The sequence below is a fragment of the Trifolium pratense genome, linkage group LG2 (genome assembly GCF_020283565.1).
Source record: "Trifolium pratense cultivar HEN17-A07 linkage group LG2, ARS_RC_1.1, whole genome shotgun sequence".
In the NCBI taxonomy this organism is placed as follows: domain Eukaryota; kingdom Viridiplantae; phylum Streptophyta; class Magnoliopsida; order Fabales; family Fabaceae; genus Trifolium; species Trifolium pratense.
Window position 1 is genome coordinate 8,343,509 of NC_060060.1, and position 21,076 is coordinate 8,364,584.

Below are 21,076 nucleotides of genomic sequence, written 5' to 3' on the forward strand. Positions count from 1 at the left end.
GGTCGAAGAAAGTGGAGTTTCATGCATCATATAGGATATGTATAACAGAGTTTCTATAGGTAGCCTTTGTGGCTTGGTTTATTTTTAGGGCCTGTGTGACAGAACTTACTTTTAGCATGTGTGGCAGAACTTATTTTTTAGTCTGTGAGGCAGGAGCCTGTGTGGCAGAATCTACTTTTAGCCTGTGTGGCAGAACTTACTATTTAGCCTGTGTGGCAGAAGCCTGTGTGGCAGATTTTCTTATCCGAATCATTGTCTCATATAGGATTTGTCTTAGTTACATTGCATTGCATATAGAGAGGAAGAAAATTAACAATAGTAGATAATTATTCTGGACATAAAAGATGTTGGAGTAAGCCCTAAAAGCCAATCTATTTTGATAGAATCTTCTTTTGTATCATGACCTTGATTTATATATATATATATATATATATATATATATATATATATATATATATATATATATATATATATATATAATAAGACATTTCTTTATTATGTTTGTTTCAAACTAATAAAGTCCCTAGAATAGCTAGTCTAATTAATGGAACATTAAGTGTAACTTAATAGTGAGACTCCATTAAACATAAGGACACTATTCTTAAAGTATCCATAGTCATGTTTTACTGTGATGTGGGATAACAGTAAAACATAGAGACTATTATGTGAGTAGACTGATGACCTCATCTCACGAGTCATGAATATGAGATATCAAGTCTTCACGTAGATATATATATTAGGAGTAATATTTATATTGGATTGACCCGTCATGAGAATACTACATAGTATGTTATGAAAAGTGTCATAAGTTATTCTCATAGTGATAATGGTGTATACCACCCTTCGACCTGAAACCACTATGGACCCTAGATGTGGAGTAGAGTGCTTAGTTGCCGTTCAAACATTGTCCGTAACAGGATGACTATAAAGTCGGTTGATGGGTACTCCACAAATCATGCTGAGGGACATGAGTGACCTAGATGGAATTTGCCCCTCCTTCATAACAGGAGCAATATCTGCAGACCTCTTGATGGAATATGACTGATAAAATGCGTGGTCACGCCGAACTAAGTCAATATGAGATATTGAGCTTATTCGTTGCTCAGTATATTATGGGATCAAGAAATAAGATATTGAACCATACAAGGGTGACACGATCTATGCCTTGTGTTCAATATAGATATAAGGGCAAAGGGGTAATTATACACACGATCGTTATCACGGAAAGGATTCGTCAGATCACATGACATTCTCGTCGCTTGGGTAACAGTGATGTGTTGCTAGATACCGTTCACTGTTTATAATATTAAATATATGATTTAATATTATTGCCAACGTTCCGAGAACCTATAGGGTCACACACATAAGAACAGATAGAAGAGAGATTAATTAAATGGATGAGATTCATTTATAATTTGGTACACCGTAAGGTACGGTAAACTTAAGTGAGAAATACAGTACACCATAAGGAATGATACACACAAGTGGTTCTATAAATAGAACCTTTGTACCGACTTATTTTTCACGTGAAAAACTATTAGAAAACCTAGCCGCACTAGGATTTCTTGTTCTCTCAATCTCTCTACTTCCGATCATTCACAGCTAGCACTGTAGACGGAGGGGCTGTTCGTGTGGACTGAGTAGAGGCGTTTGTCGTTCGTGCAGCGCTCGTGATCAAACTCCTCGACGCTTCAAGAGGTAAACATATGAACACATAGTGATTCTTATTGTTCTAAGTGTTCTAGGTAAAGGGGTTTTTCCGCTCTTGAGTTTGATTTTTAAAAGAGTTTTAAAAGTCTACCTCTTGATCACCCTTCAGTGGTATCAGAGCTTTCTTAGATATCATGAATTCTATATGTTCGTTTACTGTTTTGTTAGCGTATTGATAAGAATATGATTCCTATTTGTTTATGTGATTCAATCGCTAATATTTTTCCAATCGCTTTAAAGAGAGAGAGGTTTTGCGATATACTCCAAGTTTTCAATATGATTGGAAACTCTAGAACAGAATATGATTCGGTTGAATATGTGGATCCAACTTTTGCCTTTTGAATCGTTTGAATAAGGAGTTACATTCTTGACATGCTTGATTTATTTTAATTTGATTAAAATATAAATTAACACCTTTTTGTATGAAGGTCGTATTGTAAATATGATTTACAATATGATGTTGAAATTTTTTGATTTGATATTGATAAACATTGCTACTGCACATGTTTCTAAATTAAATTTTGATTTAATCAAATTAATACAATTGGATTGTTTTCTCGGTTGATTTAATTAAATTTTTCTACTGCACATGTTGATTTAATTAAATTTTGTCTGTTGACATATATATATTTGTTTCAATATCAAGTCAAAGTTTTTCAAGAGGATGGTTCTTAATTTTGCAATCACTATTGGATATTGATTTTGCAATGGCTTTTGAAAAGTGTTTCAAATCGAGATAAGCATGTCAGATGTGTAACTCTACAATTTTTATTTTAGGAATGTGAATTAATTTTTGATTTATGGAAATCAATGCATTCAATTCTTATTATTTTGTTTCTATTTTTCCTGATTGTATCCGGATTGTTTGTTAAGCAGTATCATATATTTAATTGTCTTTCCAAATAAGTTTCGGTACGTTTCTTAAATTTTAAATATGATGCATATCAGATATGTGCTAAACATGTATTAGTTACTTATTAAATTTTAATTAATTATTAGAGGTGTATGGTTATGGCCTTAGCGTGTTTGGTGTTTATTTTATTTGGTTCAAATACGGCCTGCGTGTCGTGGTTTATTATTTATTTTTATTTTTTTTAAATACGGCCTGCGTGTCGTGACAATTTATTTATTTTAAATAATTGTAATTGCTCGTGATGACGGGAGGCAATACCAAATAAGGACGCCGGTGGAAAGACTTGAGAAGTCAAATCAAAGACCAAAGACTTGAGAAGTCAAATCAAAGACCGAAAATTTGTAATTTATATTTAGTCTATTTTTGTCTTTCACGCTAGGTGGCCATAACTATAGTACCTATCTTATATATTTTGTATGTGATGCATGATATGTAGGATGTGTATGTTAGCATGTTTTATTTATACGCTTTAAATTTTGAGTGTATCTTATATGCATGTTGAGAGTCGATTGTATGTGATACATAAGCCGGTGAGATCAAACTTAATTAAAATCCCTTAAAATAAATATTAAGTTGAAAGCTTTCCAACATTTAGCACTCATCAAGACTAATATTGAATTATGTGGGTTCGCCAAAGCGAGGTGCATTTTCTATACTAGTAAGGTGCGATAGGATAATTGTAATATCCGACTACTATTTTTTTGGGTTAACTTAAATAAACTAATTATAATAGGATTAGAGGAGTGCTAGCAACACACTCTTTAACAAACACACTCTAACACACTCTCTTCTATTGGTTAAAATTTATATGGGTCCCATAAAAGTTATATAGGTCCACATTTTTTTATGGGACCCATGTGAATTTCAACCAATAAAAGAGAGTGTGTTGGAGTGTGTTTGTTAAAGAGTGTGTTGCTAGCATTATTCATAGGATTATAAAATTTTAGAAGCAAGAGTTGGGAACAATCTATATGATGGATTAGAATAAGGAGTTATTCACCTAGCTAAGTAATATTTGAGAATTGTATAAGATACAATTGGAAGGAGTTCCTACCTAAATAGCTATGTTTTGGGTGATCAGCCAAAGCTGACTCAAGACATGGTGAAATATGGATCACGACCCACTAGAAAATCTTCCAACAGAATTTTCCGAATTAAATGTGAAGGGTCATTTGGTTTGAGTAAAATAGTGGGAGCATATTTAATTAAAGGCCTAGTTAAATATGTTTTAATCATGATACAAATATTCTTATTTTCGTAGTTAGATATATTTGGCATATATTTTATATTTTACTGTTAAATGTCCTTAGGAAGGACAGAAGGTTCAGAAAGGAGTTTCTGAATTGGTACATGTATTGAGAATCGTTCTCTCAAATACGAGAAAAACTACTAATGATTTTGAAAGAGTTGAAGTTGAAGAAAGAAGTAAGACTTCTTCATAGACCTTGTTATAGAAAGTTAAATTATCCACTTTTAATCTTAGGTATATGATACCAGATGTTAATTTCATATTTGTTGAAATATGAAGTTGTTTTAAAGAAGTGAAAATTTGACTATAGATAAAATCAACCTATGTTTAGAATGAAATAGTTTCATTGATCGTAGAAGTTGAGTTTGACATAGAACCAAATAATTGTTATGAAGTTTCCTTTAATAATAGAAACGTTGAACCTAAACCTTGTATTGACAAGAAAAATGACTCATTGTTTGAATAATAGACAGGTGTTGTTTCATTATCCAAATATTTTCTATTCTAGTGTTCTAATTAAGTAATGGAATTGAGTTCCATAAACATGATAATCTTATCTATAACGATCATGAAAAGGAATCAAATAAGATTTGAACCTTATGCATATTAATAGCAATATTGTTTAGTATTAATAAGTGAGACACACATTTCTAGATTCCATAGATAGGAATTTTGGACTCATTTGATTTATATCATTTGAAGGATGTGAGTTCCGCTTTTGAAAATAGTTCAGTATGTCAATTACCAACTAAGGCAAAGTGACATTTGATCTATTTGAAATATATACATATGAGATGTATATGAACCACTAAACTAATTATTTGCTAGATATAATTTTATTTCTTTTACTTCATTTACATTACTAATTAGCTTAGTAGATGTGAATATGTGTGCTTGACACAAAGTATGATTCTTTGAATTTGTTCAAAGAATTTATGAATGAAGTAAAGGAATAATTTTGAAAAGTATTAAGACCATACGAACAAGTCGTAATGGTAAATACTTTGATAATTAAGGAGTATAGTAACAACTATTTATATTACATCATGTTTGACATGATTACAAATAAGATAGTTCGTTTATATCTCCAGCGACTCTTTCAAAAATATTTATTTTAATTAGAGTTATTCTTTACCCACAAAAGTTCCAATAAAAGAAATCATAAAGACACCATATTTGATATGGAGGTAAGAGTACATAGTTCGACTTTATGATAGTTTGGATTGTAAGGTTTATTAGATAAACTTAATTCCGACTTGGATGAATGTGTATTTGTGGAGGTATCCTAAAGAAACTTAGGAATACTAATTCTACAACGCTCACTATGACAAAAGTTGTTTTGTTACTAGAATTAAAATATTCCTTTAGAAGGAATGTGTCTCTAGAATAGATAGTGGGAGTAATGTAGAACTTGAGTAAATTCAAGTACCATAAAATACATATCTTTTGAGAATGAACATAGAATCAGTTCCACAAGGGTTGTTATTGGATCACCAATTCGAGTAGCACAAGACCTATATAAGTCGGATATGTCATATCACACGGTTGAAAGACATGGTTTTACCATGACTCAACAAGGTGATCTGATGCTCATAGAAGATGAAAATGTGACTTATTAGGAGGTCGTGAGTGACCTAAATTCTGAGAAGTGACAGAATCTTAAATAGAGTCCATGTACACAAACCATATATTGATATTGGTTTTGAAATCTAAATGGGTAAGACCCATATGATGAAATTGGGTCTTGTTGTAAAGACTCACATGGATGGTATTGTGAATACCTTTAAGGTGTGATTGGATGTGAAAAGTTTCACACAAATGATGAAACCTTTATTTCAATCATAGTACTTAAACTCATTTGATTTCACTTGCAATTGTTGTATCTTTTACTACGAGTTCTGGCAGATGGACAACAAGGTTACATTCCTTAATTGGAATGACGTTACATATGTATTTGACATATGGATGGGGTTTCGTTAATCTAAAGGATGCTAGAAAAGTATATAAATTACAAAATTCATTTATGAATTTGTTCAAATTTCTCAAAGTTGAATTATCAGTTTTATTGATCAAGTTTTATGAAAACTAAGATTAATAAAGGAAATATTGTGCACACAAGAAATTCAGTGGGAGTATTTAAATTAATTTGGTATTGTATGTGGATGACATACTGATCATCAAGACAATTTTCATACACTAAACATGTAAGACATGATTAGGTAATTGTTTCTTGATTAAATACTTAGGTGAGACTTCCTAAAAGATAGGAATCAAAATCTACAGAGATTGATATATCTCAACCTTAGCCTACATACATATTTGATGAAGTGTACAAACACCTCGTGTGCTTAATTTTATTGAAATTATTGCATACGTCACATGATGTATTTTGTCTCAAAGACAATATCCAACCTCATTAGATGAGAAAGGGATGCATAAGGAGTATCCAAATGCTTTGGCAATTGGATTGATCATGTACATCATGATATGTACTAGACCAGATGTACTATATGCTATTAGCATAAACAATATGTACCAAATTATTTCTAGTGATTATCATTAGATCACCATCAATAATATCTATGGTTATCTTAAAATGACTAATGATGGCTTCTTGATCGGATATGGAAATGATCATTGTAAATGAGTTACAATGATACTGATTTTCCAAAACCAAAAAAAAACAGTATACCCAGATTGTAGTATGAAATAAACTTTATGCTCGGATGTCAACTTTGTAAGCATACAAGCTTCAGAAGATTGATATATCTATTACAAAAGTCAAATATATGATTTGAATCGTTTGTCTCATAAGATGAGGAAGAAAATTGTTTTCCTTACGTTGCAGATTCCCTTGACCTCATTAAAGATGGTAACGGTTTAATCTTGCAAGCAACGAAAAACTAGATCTCACCAACGATTCAAATACAAGTTTTGACACTTTATTTCCTTTTGATAGAAGATCAAAAGTGTAAATTGGAAGATGTATCGGGTACCAAAATAGGAAAGAGTTCCTTATCCACTAATAGAAAATCTTGCATAGAAGATGCTTGATGATGACGCTAGTCCAATAGATGTTGAGTTAATATCTGATTAGCTTTAGTGCTAGTGGGAGATTGTTGGAGTAAGCCCTAAAAGCCAATCTATTTTGATAGAATCTTCTTTTGTATCATGACCTTGATTTATATATATATATATATATATATATATATATATATATAATAAGGCATTTCTTTATTATGTTTGTTTCAAACTAATAAAGTCCCTAGAATAGCTAGTCTAATTAATGGAACATTAAGTGTGACTTAATAGTGAGACTCCATTAAACATAAGGACACTATTCTTAAAGTATCCATAGTCAAGTTTTACTGTGATGTGGGATAACAGTAAAACATAGAGACTATTATGTGAGTAGACTGATGACCTCATCTCACGAGTCATGGATATGAGATATCAAGTCTTCACGTAGATATATATATTAGGAGTAATATTTATATTGGATTGACCCGTCATGAGAATACTACATAGTATGTTATGAAAAGTGTCATAAGTTATTCTCATAGTGATAATGGTGTATACCACCCTTCGACCTGAAACCACTATGGACCCTAGATGTGGAGTAGAGTGCTTAGTTGCCGTTCAAACATTGTCCGTAACAGGATGACTATAAAGTCGGTTGATGGGTACTCCACAAATCATGCTGAGGGACATGAGTGACCTAGATGGAATTTGCCCCTCCTTCATAACAGGAGCAATATCTGCAGGCCTCTTGATGGAATATGACTGATAAAATGCGTGGCCACGCCGAACTAAGTCAATATGAGATATTGAGCTTATTCGTTGCTCAGTATATTCTGGGATCAAGAAATAAGATATTGAACCATACAAGGGTGACACGATCTATGCCTTGTGTTCAATATAGATATAAGGGCAAAGGGGTAATTACACACACGATCGTTATCACGGAAAGGATTCGTCAGATCACATGACATTCTCGTCGCTTGGGTAGCAGTGATGTGTTGCTAGATACCGCTCACTGTTTATAATATTAAATATATGATTTAATATTATTGCCAACGTTCCGAGAACCTATAGGGTCACACACATAAGAACAGATAGAAGAGAGATTAATTAAATGGATGAGATTCATTTATAATTTGGTACACCGTAAGGTACGGTAGACTTAAGTGAGAAATACAGTACACCATAAGGAATGGTACACACAAGTGGTTCTATAAATAGAACCTTTGTACCGACTTATTTTTCACGTGAAAAACTATTAGAAAACCTAGCCGCACTAGGATTTCTTGTTCTCTCAATCTCTCTCTTCCGATCATTCACAGCTAGCACTGTAGACGGAGGGGCTGTTCGTGTGGACTGAGTAGAGGCGTTTGTCGTTCGTGCAGCGCTCGTGATCAAACTCCTCGACGCTTCAAGAGGTAAACATATGAACACATAGTGATTCTTATTGTTCTAAGTGTTCTAGGTAAAGGGGTTTTTCCGCTCTTGAGTTTGATTTTTAAAAGAGTTTTAAAAGTCTACCTCTTGATCACCCTTCAGACCAACGTAAAAAGGAAGAAAAATAGAAATGGTATAGTTGTCCGTAGTAAAACTGTGATCGTTGCTTCTCCTCGTTCATTTGATTTTGCCGTGCAATTTGTAATATGTGTAATTATGTTGCCTTGTTTATTACTGTCGTTTAACAATTATATGCTGCCTATGTTTGTATATGTGTATCACCAAAAGTTTTTATAATAAACTAATAATTATATTTTTCATAAGGCGAAGTGTTTTGTTATTGTTTTATGACATTTTCTTGTGGTGAGTATGATTCAATATGGATAAGGAAATTGACCCTTACAACCAACATTTTAGGTACTCAAGGAGAAAGACATGTTTGAATGTGATGCTTGAAGCGCGTATGTACGGGGAAAATTGGGTTTTGTAATTTGTGAATTTTTATGTAATAAATAATTCGTCGTTGTATTTTCTTCCGCTGGAAATTTTCAAACAATAATTCAGTTTTAATTAAGTTTATATTACTCATCCAATTATCTTTGTAACCATTTTATTTTAAAAAGAAGAAAAAAATAGCGCCACATTTTCTAACTAAATATGATTTTTAAGAAATATCTTGGATAAAAATCCGGGATGTTACATTTGACAATTTTGATGATTGTCAAATGAATTTTGAAGTAAATGTAATCTTGGATATTGAGATTATTGATTCATGAATGCAAATTTCCTTAAATCAATCTCACTATGATGAGAAAGTTTTAAAGAAATATATTTACGGAAGCAAACTTATTTGCATACTATATGATCCTAGTTTAAAAACTATGGAGGAGCACTGTTGAAAGTGTAATACAATCAGAATATGAAAGCATTATTGGCATTCGGTATGTCACTAATTGTACTTGACCCGACATTATATGTCGTAGCATTGCATATGTCGTGGTACTGTTATGCCGGTTTGTTAGTAAACCGAAGAACTAGCATTGGTATGCTATTGAGAAATTCATGAGATAAAAATGACCATGAATCTCATATTACATTATTATAGATTTTCTGATGTTCTTGAAGGATTCAGTGATGTAGATTGGAATACATTATTATATGATTCCAAAACAATTAGTGACTATATATTTGAAATATATAGTAGAGAAACTGTATCTTGGAAATCAGATAAACAAACTATATATATTGGCTTAATCCAATATGATGTCTGAAATGATACCATTAGCCACAGCTAGTGAAGAAGCAAGTTGGTTGCTTGCAATTTGAGATTCCTTTATGGAATAATCTATGCCAGATGTGTTGATCCATTGCGATAGTACCGCGGCTATTGCATAAATTGAGAACCGTTATTATAATGGTAAAAGACGTCGAATAAAAAGAAAGCACAACACAGTAAGATAGTTAGTCTCTAAAGGTGTTGTAAGAATGGGTCATGATCACACTGATGAAAAATTTAGCAGATCCTTTGACGAAAGGAATAGCTAAAGAGGAAGTCCATAATACATCTGGAAAGATGAGACTAATTAATGCCTAAATGAATTTCTCATGATGGAAACCCAACCTAAATGACTGGAGATCCCAAGAAATAGGTTCAATGGGTAATAACAAGTTGTGAGGAGTTAAAGATGATCATGCAAGTAAATATAAGAAAAACATGATTCCTGAAAGCGAAAGGATGAGATAATAATACTTTTAATGAGATCTATACTCTATATGAGTGGAGTACCGAGCTTCAGGAGTACTCTTGATAGACTCACCTATATGAATGTGGAGGCCGGTTCCTATGGAATTTAGAGGCGAATTCCTAAAGCGTTCATGAAACTGGGATATACGTGCAAGGCCATAAAAGCACGGGCTATAAAGATACACCTTAAGAAAAGGTTGTGTGCGGGTTTGAGAAAAATCCGAGATAGAGTTCAAGACAAGTGTCACTCTTACTAAATCGGGCTCTTACTTGCTATGTAAAGGTTCAAGTCATAGACACTTTTGCTTATGCACAATCTTTTAGAAGCGTCCTACGATATTTTGGAATTTTCTTTTAAATTCAAGTGTGGGATTGTTGGAAAAAGTTCACATTGGTGTGTGAATTGAAAATAAAATTGTCCCATATCGGGTACTAGAGCAACTAGTGTGTTGTAGCATACTAGTGTGTAGTTTGAGGAAATAAATAAATTAATTTTGATATCGGTTACAAACTTTATTTATTTATTTATTTATTTATTATTCATTATTTAAGGTTATAATGGTGCTTAAAAACTCTAACCGAAAAATTGAATGGTGGTAGCCAAAGGAAAAGAATTAGAGTAGCTCATATTATTGTATGGAAGATCAGAAACCAAAAACTGATTACCTAGCAGCGCAAATACTTTAGAATGAATTTTGTGAATGTGATTCTTGATTGAATTAATTTAGTAAGCCTATGAACATGTGAGTTTTAGTTCTTTTGGTTTTTTACTAAACAATCATGGTGGCTACGAAATACGGCGAAGACCTTGTTTGTCTTTTATCTTGGTCTTCATTTACTAGCCATACTGTAATTCTGTTGTAGGCTCAATTTTGAGGTTAGTTAATATCTCTTATTTGCCTTTATTATGTAGTGATGCTATATCATTGAAACTCATCATAGAATTTGATATTAGTATGAACATGATATAGATATAAAACTATTTGCTGATGGAAATATTATAGATAAAATTTGTTCATTTGAATTCGATGAAATTGTCATGGTTTAGAATTTTATACTAAACATGTTAAGAATTCTTTTTCTTGAGAAAGGTCACTTAAGGTGATCAGAAAGTTATTTTTTGAAAGATGATTTAGGAAGTTGTTTTTCGGTAAAATTGATTTAAAAAGTTATTTGATTCCAAATTATGTTTTGATTATGAATATGAATTTCCTTTGGAGATTTTAAGTTTGATATGTCTATATTGAACTTGTTCTACTGTTTGTTAGACTTATAATTTTTTATAAAACTTCTATTGTGATTCATCAATTGATTTTGTTCAAAGAGAACATAAGATATTTTTTTTTTTGTATATTTTATAAGTTGAAATTTTCTTAATAAAGAGAAACCTTATTTGGTTTAAAAGTGATCAAGTATCACTAGTTCCTTTAAATAAAGAATGGTCTTAGTACCATTATCCCTTTGATTTGAGAATGGTCTTAGTACCATATTGGAATGACTTTAGCGTCATTATATTGATTGATATTGTAGTATCATCAATACAGGTGGTATTGTAGTACCACATGTGGTATCGTAGTACCGTTGATTCATAGATTGAGGTTGTAGCATCAATCTGAGTGATATTGTAGCTAGTATCACTGAATCAGCGATGAAACATAAAATGATGTCGTAGCATCAATTCGAGTGGTATTGTAGTACCATTCAAGAAGGTGTATTCTTTGACCGATTTATATCGTGTAGTAGCATATCGGTATACAGTTGAAACTGGGCTGTTTTATCCTGGGGACGGCGTGGTTGATAGTTTGCTTGCACAATTTTGGGCAGTGCCACGAAACGTCTTAAAGAGAGCGACCTAGTCCGCGACTCAACCTAGTAATCTCTTCGGTGGCTAAAAATTTATTTTTAAACGGTTTTTTAAATCCGAAAACAACAATTAAGCTTGTGTCTAAACAAGAATACCACCTATTGTAGGGAAAATTCTTTGATAGGCACAAATATAAATATGAGTTGTTAAAGCACACTCACAAAACAAACAAAAATGAAAGAAAAAAGAAATAAAATGATGTTGATTAATGTGATTGTATTATTTTCGTTTTAAAATTTTTGGATTAGTGTGTGCACCCAAATAAATTATTATTTGAGTTTGTGTCTGGGTAAGTCTTTCTCTTATCCCATTGTAGACTAAAGTAGAAACATTGAATTGACTTTTCTTTTTGTCTACAAGTGAAGTGGCGGGGATCACTCGAAGTGCACACACGAAGGTGTACAACTCAGCAGTATCGATATTGTCGATTGAATTTAGACTTATGGATTTGAAGTTATTTTTTTTCTCTTTTTTTATTGTCAAGTAGCCTTGACTTGAAATTCCACCTTTAAAGACGGATAAGTGGAGTGTCCGAGGTTTGAACCCCGACTCTTGCATATAAAATGTTGACGTCCCTACCAACTGAGCTAAGCTCACGGGTACTTTGAAGTTGTTCTTTAATATGTACTCGTACATTGAAATGAGTTAAGAAGTAATAGTATTTATTTTATTAGGACGTGACAAGTAACATGAGGGCAGTGTTTTAAAACCCGGACCGGACCGGCCGGTCGGACCGGGAACCAGTGGTATACAAGGGTTGGTCCAGTTGCAGGACCGGTTCTGCATTTGAACCGGTGAAAACCGGCGCAACCCGGCCGGGTCTCTGGTTGAACCGGGAACCGGAATAACCCATGGTGAACCGGACCGTATGGTTTGAACTTCAATAAATATTTCAAAAAATTCCAAAGGTGGCCAGCAGGATTTGAACACAGGTCCTTTAGATAAAACCAAGGCAGACTTACCACTTGGCCAATTGAGTTAATGTACTATTATTACATCTGATTAATATATAATATACAATCAACAAGGAACATATGAACTTGCTAATTTATTTTAAATTCACGCAATCATTTTTTTTTTACTACTGTTGACACCAATGTTATTTATTTGTATTAGTGTTTTCCCAATACCTATGTTATTTTTTTTAATACCTATGTATGAAAAAAATTCGACCTATTAAAAAAAACTGTTAATTTTTTTCATACATATTGTATATTTTATTTTGATATATAGTTTTAATAATGTAATATATATATTAGTCAAAATAAAAATAATGATGGAATGAGAATTTTTTGAGTTTTATTTTGAGTATATGAATTTTCATTATAAAAATATTGATATCAAATTTTATATTTTATCAATATTTTAGCATAAATATATATAATTTTTTAATAAAGACCGGGTCAATAGTCATGCGGTCTGACCAGTGACCAACTGGTCCGACCAGTGACCCAGAGCTTCAACCGGGTCGATCATTGGTCCGGGTTTTAAAACTATGCATGAGGGTCATGACACGTCCATATCCGATGTTATGATTGGACGGTCATTCTTATAAAAAAAAATATGAAAACTTCTCATTCTACCCACCGTAGCTCTTCTCTACCCTTCGTTTTTACATTTTTGCTCTTGGTTAACAACTTCGGAACGCGTTTTCCGAATTTTTTTTAGTTCAAATTCGGAAAAAAATTCGGAAAAATGAGTGAAATATTTTTGCTGAATTTCCTCCGTTAAAAATAATTCCATTTGAAGTGTACCAAACACAAAACTTAGGGTGTGTTTGATTCAATAGAGGAGGAGGGGAGGAGAGAGATTTTAATAGATGGGAGGGGAGAAATTTTAAAACATTCATTTTATTTTTTTTTTAATAGTAAAATTAACATTGTTTTGCCTCAGTTAAAAAACATTCATGTTTGGTTCAGAAGAGGAGAGGGGAAGGGAGGAGAGAGATTTTAATATAAACTTGTTTGGTTCACGAGGGGAGGGAAAAAATTTTAAAATTAAATTACATTTTTATCCTTATAATTTTAAAATTAAAACATACTCATGATTTTAAAACTATTTACTTAATCATAATTATAAACCACACATAATTTGAGCTATAACTCTTCTGCGCATATCAAACAGTTTTTTCACAATAATTTCTCAATTTTAAAAATCCAAAATAAATATAAAACATAGAGAATATTAAGAAAACAAAATAAACGAAAATTAAAAATTGGAAAAAGAAGAATGAAAACAATGTGTATATGAATGATACTATATATGATCGAAACATATGTGAAAAATCGATATGACAGCAACGTTAACATATATAATAGCAGTATGTGCCAAAGAAAAATATAATGGATATGAAATGATACTAAAATTGAATAGGAAATAAAGTTAAGATAGGAATCATTCTTATTGAACTTAGATCAAATAGTTGCGATACAAAAGGAATTTGAGATGTGAAAAGAGAGTTTGAGAGAGAAGAATAACAACTTCACCAATCACATCACTCACAAAATACCCCTACTACCCTATTAATAGTAACTCATATCCCCACATAGTCTCATTATTTCGGCTTAAGTTGACTAACTCCTATTTGGGCCTATCCAATATGGTGGGTTCATTACAATATCTCCCCCTTTAAAACCAACCTTGTCCTCAAGGTTGTAACAATTGCTCACAGCACCAATTTTACCCGTATCCCATTGCTTGAACTTTGTTGACCAAGTTGTTGTATGCATATTGCCGTGTCTACGAGGATCCCACTTTTTCCTTCTTTCCATCTTCACTTGACTAGTGTAGCCACAAATTCTCACAATTATATGCATGAATTGACATCCATATGTAACAATTTTTGTAACTCCAAAAGCAACTAGCTTTGCTACAAGGCTTCCATCTAGCACTATGAAACAATACTGTAATCTCGCAATCTTTTTATGCTTTATTTTTTCCATAATTTCTACCGCCTTGATGTCATTTATAGTTCCTTCATTGTCAATCATCCATGCTAGCACACATGGTATCCAAACAACATGAATCATATCACTATCCCCCCTATGAAGACAAACCTTGTCCTCAAGGTTGAAGTCAAGAAAATGGTGTAGAATAATAGTAGCAACTTCCACATGGACAATAAAACATCCACTAGGATCCCATTGAATGAATTGTTTTTCATGGAATAAACAAGCATCACCAAATTTTTCTAGTTCTTGTACCAAAGCAGAAACGAAACAAGCAGCTCCATCAAAATGGTACTCAATAATAAATCCTAGTTTGTACCATAATCTTTATTCAAGTATGTAATTAGCTTCTTTAGCATTTTGTGTAAAGACTTTCTTTAAAATGAAAAAATAAGCAACACCACCACCACCCGGATCCCATTTCTTGGAGTGCCTTCCGTTTGGTGTCATTTGCAATCTAGCTTATTATATGAGCTTATAAGCTTGTTTCAAAAAATTAGAGGTGTTTGGTAACAAGCTTTTTGTACTAGCTTATAGCTTTTTTCAGATGCTATTTCAGCAACACTCATTGGCAGTACCATGTTGTATGCACTACAAGTGGTAGTAAAACCATTGGTAACTTTGGGGCATGAATCAAGTACTGCAGCCACCCAAACAGATACATCAACAAGTTGAACTATTTGAGGCCATGGAGAATTAGCGTACTCAGAGAATGATCTTGGCAGCCACAAGCTTGGCATATCCTGAATATTAAGTTGATTACCACAAACTAGAACTGGTTGAAATAGAATATGAGCATTTATGGAGTTGTGTGAATTACGTGGTTGAGTTATTGTAGAAAACCTGTGATGGCTACCATATGGGATATGAGCATCTTTAGAAAGTGTAGCTTTGCCACCTTTTGTAGAAACAAGAAGCATATGATAAACAATTCCAACCACAACTACATTAAGCATTACACGTGGCACCCCAAGTGCTGACACTACAACATCATTAAAATATGGATCATGTGGAAAGGTGGATGAACCAACATTGGCATGAAAATCAAACTCAAGCTCTAGTCCACTAGGTGGGGCATTGAACAATCCAGTACCAACATATTTTCCCTGTGCAATTGCAAGAGTAGCGATGATTTCTCCCATAGATACATTCTTATCAACACCCTTTGTTATTGTTAAAATATCTTGTGCAATTCTATGTTCCCCAATTACACAAAAGTGGTTGTATTGTGAATCAATTTTTGACAGAACCTCGGTAGCTAGTAAAAATACTTCTATAAGTTTAATGATACCATAAACTACTGTGAAGTAGTCAGGATACAATTCTATCTCAACCCCCTTTAAATTCATGTATCCGCAACCATTTTCATCATACAAAATAAACATTGTACCAAGTTCTTCATTTTTAATGTTTCCTAATGTACCCATCACAATGATATATGCACTATACCAAGACTTCACACTAGTACAAATATAACATATTACACATCATGTTTACATCTGACGAGCATATGTCAGATGTAAAAGGCTATATGGAGTAGCCTTTTCATCTGGCTTCAATATCCACAGATGTAAAAAATAAATAGACAAGACTTTTTACATCTGACTTCAATGTACCAGAAGCATAACTAAACGCGGTGACAATCTTGTAATTATGGTGAAAATTATCTAAAATATGTATGTATCTGGCCATATTTAGCCACAGATGTAAAAAGTCAGGTTAAATAAAAAAAAAAAAAAAATTTTGGAACAAGGTAATATAGTGTATCTGATATATCTCTCTCCCAATTATCAAAAGAAATAAACCCAGCAACACCCACCTCTCACCTTCACGTACGAAGAACCAAAACCCCTCTCACCTTCACGTACACGAACCCAGCGCCGTCCTCAACTTCAATTCGCATCCCAAAACGCAGCAACCTAGAGCCGTCCTCACCTTCGCAAGAACCAGCGCCGTTCTCTCTCTCAACTCACCACCAGCGCCGTCCCCTCTCACGAACCCTAACTCCAAATCGAAGCTTAACTCCAAATCGAAGCTTCTCTTTCTTTCTCCGGCCTCTACTCTCACGAATCGAAGCTTGTTTTTCTCTCTCACATCGATTCAGGTACTCTTCTTTCTTTTTTAATCCTTTTTAAATATTTTCCTTTTTTTGATTTCTGTCGTGATTTTCCTTTTTAATTGTTACGTGGTTATGTGGTTTTGATGGGAGATGGGTATGATTATGGTGGAAGTGTGTGGTGAGGAATTTGTTTTCACGCATAGAAGAAGGTCTAATTTGTGTTTTCTGTTCTCTGTTGTCTCAGTTTGTTGGTTACAAAATCTCCCTTTGTTCTGATTTTTTCGTGGTTTATTACTTGGTTTGTTACTTGATTTCTTTGTGATTTCTTTCGTGATTTTACATGGTTTGTGGTTTGTTACTTGGTTTTAGCTCTTAGAATTGTTTCTACTGCAATTGATTTATGTTTTTTTTCATCTGCAATTGATTCATTTAAGTGATTGGTTTCCCATCGGGTACGAAACCAATACTTTAGTTGGTGTTACCATGTTTTAACTTAATTTCACAACATAGGTATGGATCGTAGTTGGATGAAAGCTAGTAGATTAAGTGCCGAGTTTGAACGGCGAGTGATTGAATTTATTCGATTTGCTGAAATCAATCTTCCATCTCCCGAAAATAATGATGAAAAAAATCTTCCTCCTAAAAGTAATGAACATTTTCGATGTCCATGTGTTCTTTGTGGAAATAAAAAACTAGAAATTCATAAGGATAAAAAGTATTGCTTCTGAGATGGAAGGAAAGACAGAAGAAGAAGTAGAAAGATATGCAGAAGTTTTCAGAGAGCGATACAAGGAGTTGAATGGTAAGTTGCCATGAACATGAAAATGTGAATATTTTGCAGTAGTAAAACTAATTTGTAGAATCCAGATGAGTATAGATATGTATTTTGAAGGAAGTTTTTGTGTGTGATAAAGTCAGTTTACTCGCTTCTTGGTGTACTATTGTGGTTATGAAATGTGAAGACTATGCAAATTATCCAAAATCCTTGCCCAATCCTAGTAGCTTTAGTTTGCTTGATTGATTGGCCAACAACTCTGATATGTTGAGATGGACTGTGTAGTGTTTATTGAGACAGCTACAATGCATCTACATATTTCCTTTTTTATGTGTGTTGATTTACCAACCAAAACTTGAAATTCACATATCTTAAAAAATATGGGTCTTCTGATTTATGTATTTTTCTTGATTGATGTAGATTATGACAGAATTATAAAAAACATTGAAAGAGGTGAGTCAAGAATAGCTCGGAAAGATGAGATCATGAAAGCTATTGGGAAGAAGTTGGACCGCTACAAGAATCCTTGGCTAGAGTTGAAGATACAATATGGACAAAACAAAGGGAAATTATACAATGAAGAATGTGATCGATTCATGGTGTGGATTTTATTTAATTTTCATTTTTAGTCTATTCTTATTGAATTCATTTATCCCCAATTCATTATGTTGTCTGGTTTTTAACAGAAAATTCTTAATATTATTTTATTGTGGCACAAAATTTTCAGATATGCATGACTCACAAACTTGGATATGGGAATTGGGATGAATTGAAGGCGGCATTTCGAATGTCACCCTTGTTTCATTTCGAATAACAAGGAGAGATGTGACACCCTCATTCGGCTGGTAGAGAAGGAAAATCAAGAATATGATGAAAGGGAGAGACAAGCTCGTAAAGAAAAGAAACTTGCCACTAAGGTTCTTTTGAATCCCTTTTTTTACCTAATGAATTTCTTGAATCATATTGAAATAAACTCTTTTTAAGTTAAAGTTCTACAAACCTTTCAGAGTTCGACTCCATCAAAGCGCCCCTTGCCAAGACAGGCAGAGAGTCCATCTCTGAAGAAGCGGAAGCAATTAACGATGGATCACTATGTAAGCTCGGTAAGTTTGTTGTCAATGCATCATATATTCCATCATCATGATTACATCCATGTTGCAATTTCACTAATGCAGACTGGTATTATTGTGGCAGGGGAAGAGAAAAAAATAAATGGATGAATGCCCTACATTCCGGTAAATGAGAGGGGTTGTTTGTAGGTTGACTTCTGATTTTAAAGCCTTGGTGACTTTGATATGGCCTAGTAAACATCTCTATTGATCGTAGCGTGGCTTCTGGCTTCCCAAGTTTGGTGCTAGGGGCTTCTACCTAACACCCTAATTTTACCTCTTACACCTTCCTTTCTGCATTCTTATTTTTTTACTCTCCACAGCGCTGCTTTGCCTAATGTAACCTACGACCCATTCTGCATATATAAGTATTTGCCTATGTGCCTGATTAGTACTTCAGCATTCTGCATTAGCTGTGTAGTTTCCTAGCTGTGTAGGACTTCCTTCCACAATTAGAAATTCTTGACATTTCTCACAATTGTCTTCTTGGAACACTTCCTTTCCTGTTTCCTAGCTGCATTAGCTGTTGTAGTTTCCTAGCTGTGTTTTGTATTTGGAATTATAATGGCATCATTTTAATCCTAGCCTTCTCACTTCTCATATGCTTCATTCTTGATCATGTATATGTATTGTAGGTGTTCGATGATCCCACGTCATTAACCGAGGAGGAGATGTATGAATTGCGAAACAGCTGGGCTACTTGTTTTCTTGACCTGTACAATCCCGAGGTAGATTATGATGTTTCCGATGATGAGGTTTAGGAGCTAGCTAGTTACAATGGATTCACATTAATTAGGATGTTTTGAATTGTAATGACTTGTATTTTGCTTGAATGTTATAACATTTTGGATTGTTGGTATTTTGCTTGAATTGTAAGACTTGGTATTTTATTTGAATTGTAATGACTTGGTTGAATGTAATTGTATTTTGGTTGAATGTTGAATTGTAACGACTTGGTTGAATGTAATTGTATTTTGGTTGAATGTTGAATTGTAATGCTATTTTGGTTTTTTTTTAATTACAAAATAGGATTTAAAAATATAAAATAAAAAAAAATAAATAAAAAAAAAAAAACGCAGGATTTTGAAAAAAAAAATTAAATAAAGTTACTATTTCACATCTGGTGACTTGGTCAGATGTAAAAGGTCCAATTTAATTAAAATAAAAAATAAAAAATTGGTCAGCTGAAACACGAGAACAGAGGTAAAAGGGGATACTTTTACATCTGGCGAATGTCAGATGTAAAAAGCGTAAACTTACTACTTCTTGTACGTCTACCTCTGACTGGGGCCAGATGTAAAATGGGGTTTTGGCCAGATGTAAAAAGTGTTTTCTGTACTAGTGTCATATGATAAACAAACCTAGTAGTAACTACACATCTCGTCGAATCAGGTGGCTCGGGTGGCTGGGGAGGATTCGACATTGCGTGATAAGTCCAATCTGGTGGTTTTGGCGGCAAGGACTTCGTTGGGGCGTTTAGTCGAGCATGTGAAAGGCAATTCGGTGTTAAGTACATCCAGCACAGTTCTTTCGATGGTGGTGCTGAAATCAGTTGGAGAGGCATACGAACAAGGGCCTTGTCGAGAATTTCACTCACCGGCATCAATTCTTCCATCCTTAAATTGCTCACACCAATAGATTCATCAGTCATGGATTGTTCTTCGGTTGCTTCCATGGAAGGAAGAGATTCATCTAAAATCGGAAACTCATCAATGACAACAGATGGTTCTGTCGGTTCCTTGGAGGGAAGGAAATCCTTCGACACCGGCAACACAACTGTTAACGAATTTGAAGCATCGATTGGTTCCATTGATGGAAACGTTTCGTCTGAAATTTGAAGCGCCTCATTCTTCGATTCAGACTCAGTGGTATCAATCTCTTGCAACAACTTGAGAATTCTTGCACCTGACTCTCGGATTTCGTGTGCATATTCAGTAGTGCGCAAATTGCGTTGCCGATTCGATTCCACCATGGGAGATGCGAAGTGCGATTTAACTGGTTGTGTTAAGGTTTCTCTGGGTGAGTTCACAACACCATGGGACGAGCTCCGTGAGAAGAATTTTCTGTGCAATTCTGCTTTAGCTTCAATTCGATCCCATACGGTGTATCCCGGACCGTCCAGATACGCCAATTTCGTCCATTCAACATTATACTCAGTTTTTATTTTTTCCCAATGAGCTCCTACTGCTGTCGCCCATGCCATGGAGTCGATGAAAGCACCAAATACTAAAATTGAATAGGAAATAA

The 21,076-nt window shown here is 33.7% G+C and overlaps 1 protein-coding gene and 1 long non-coding RNA gene across 2 annotated transcripts; one reads left to right on the forward strand and one right to left on the reverse strand.

Moving 5' to 3' along the window:
* Positions 1-14,511: 14,511 nt before the first annotated feature.
* On the reverse strand, positions 14,512-21,035 carry LOC123904111. The gene is made up of 4 exons (XM_045953799.1): positions 20,177-21,035; positions 15,914-16,345; positions 15,425-15,829; positions 14,512-15,194 (listed from the first exon to the last, which is right to left on the reverse strand). The coding sequence occupies exons 1-4, from the start codon at positions 21,030-21,032 to the stop codon at positions 14,512-14,514; spliced, it is 2,376 nt and encodes a 791-aa protein (XP_045809755.1). The 5' UTR covers positions 21,033-21,035.
* LOC123905742 lies at positions 17,635-19,174 on the forward strand. The gene is made up of 5 exons (XR_006808488.1): positions 17,635-17,747; positions 18,141-18,319; positions 18,448-18,637; positions 18,728-18,823; positions 18,915-19,174. It is a non-coding gene; the product is annotated as an uncharacterized LOC123905742 (long non-coding RNA).
* Positions 21,036-21,076: the final 41 nt, after the last annotated feature.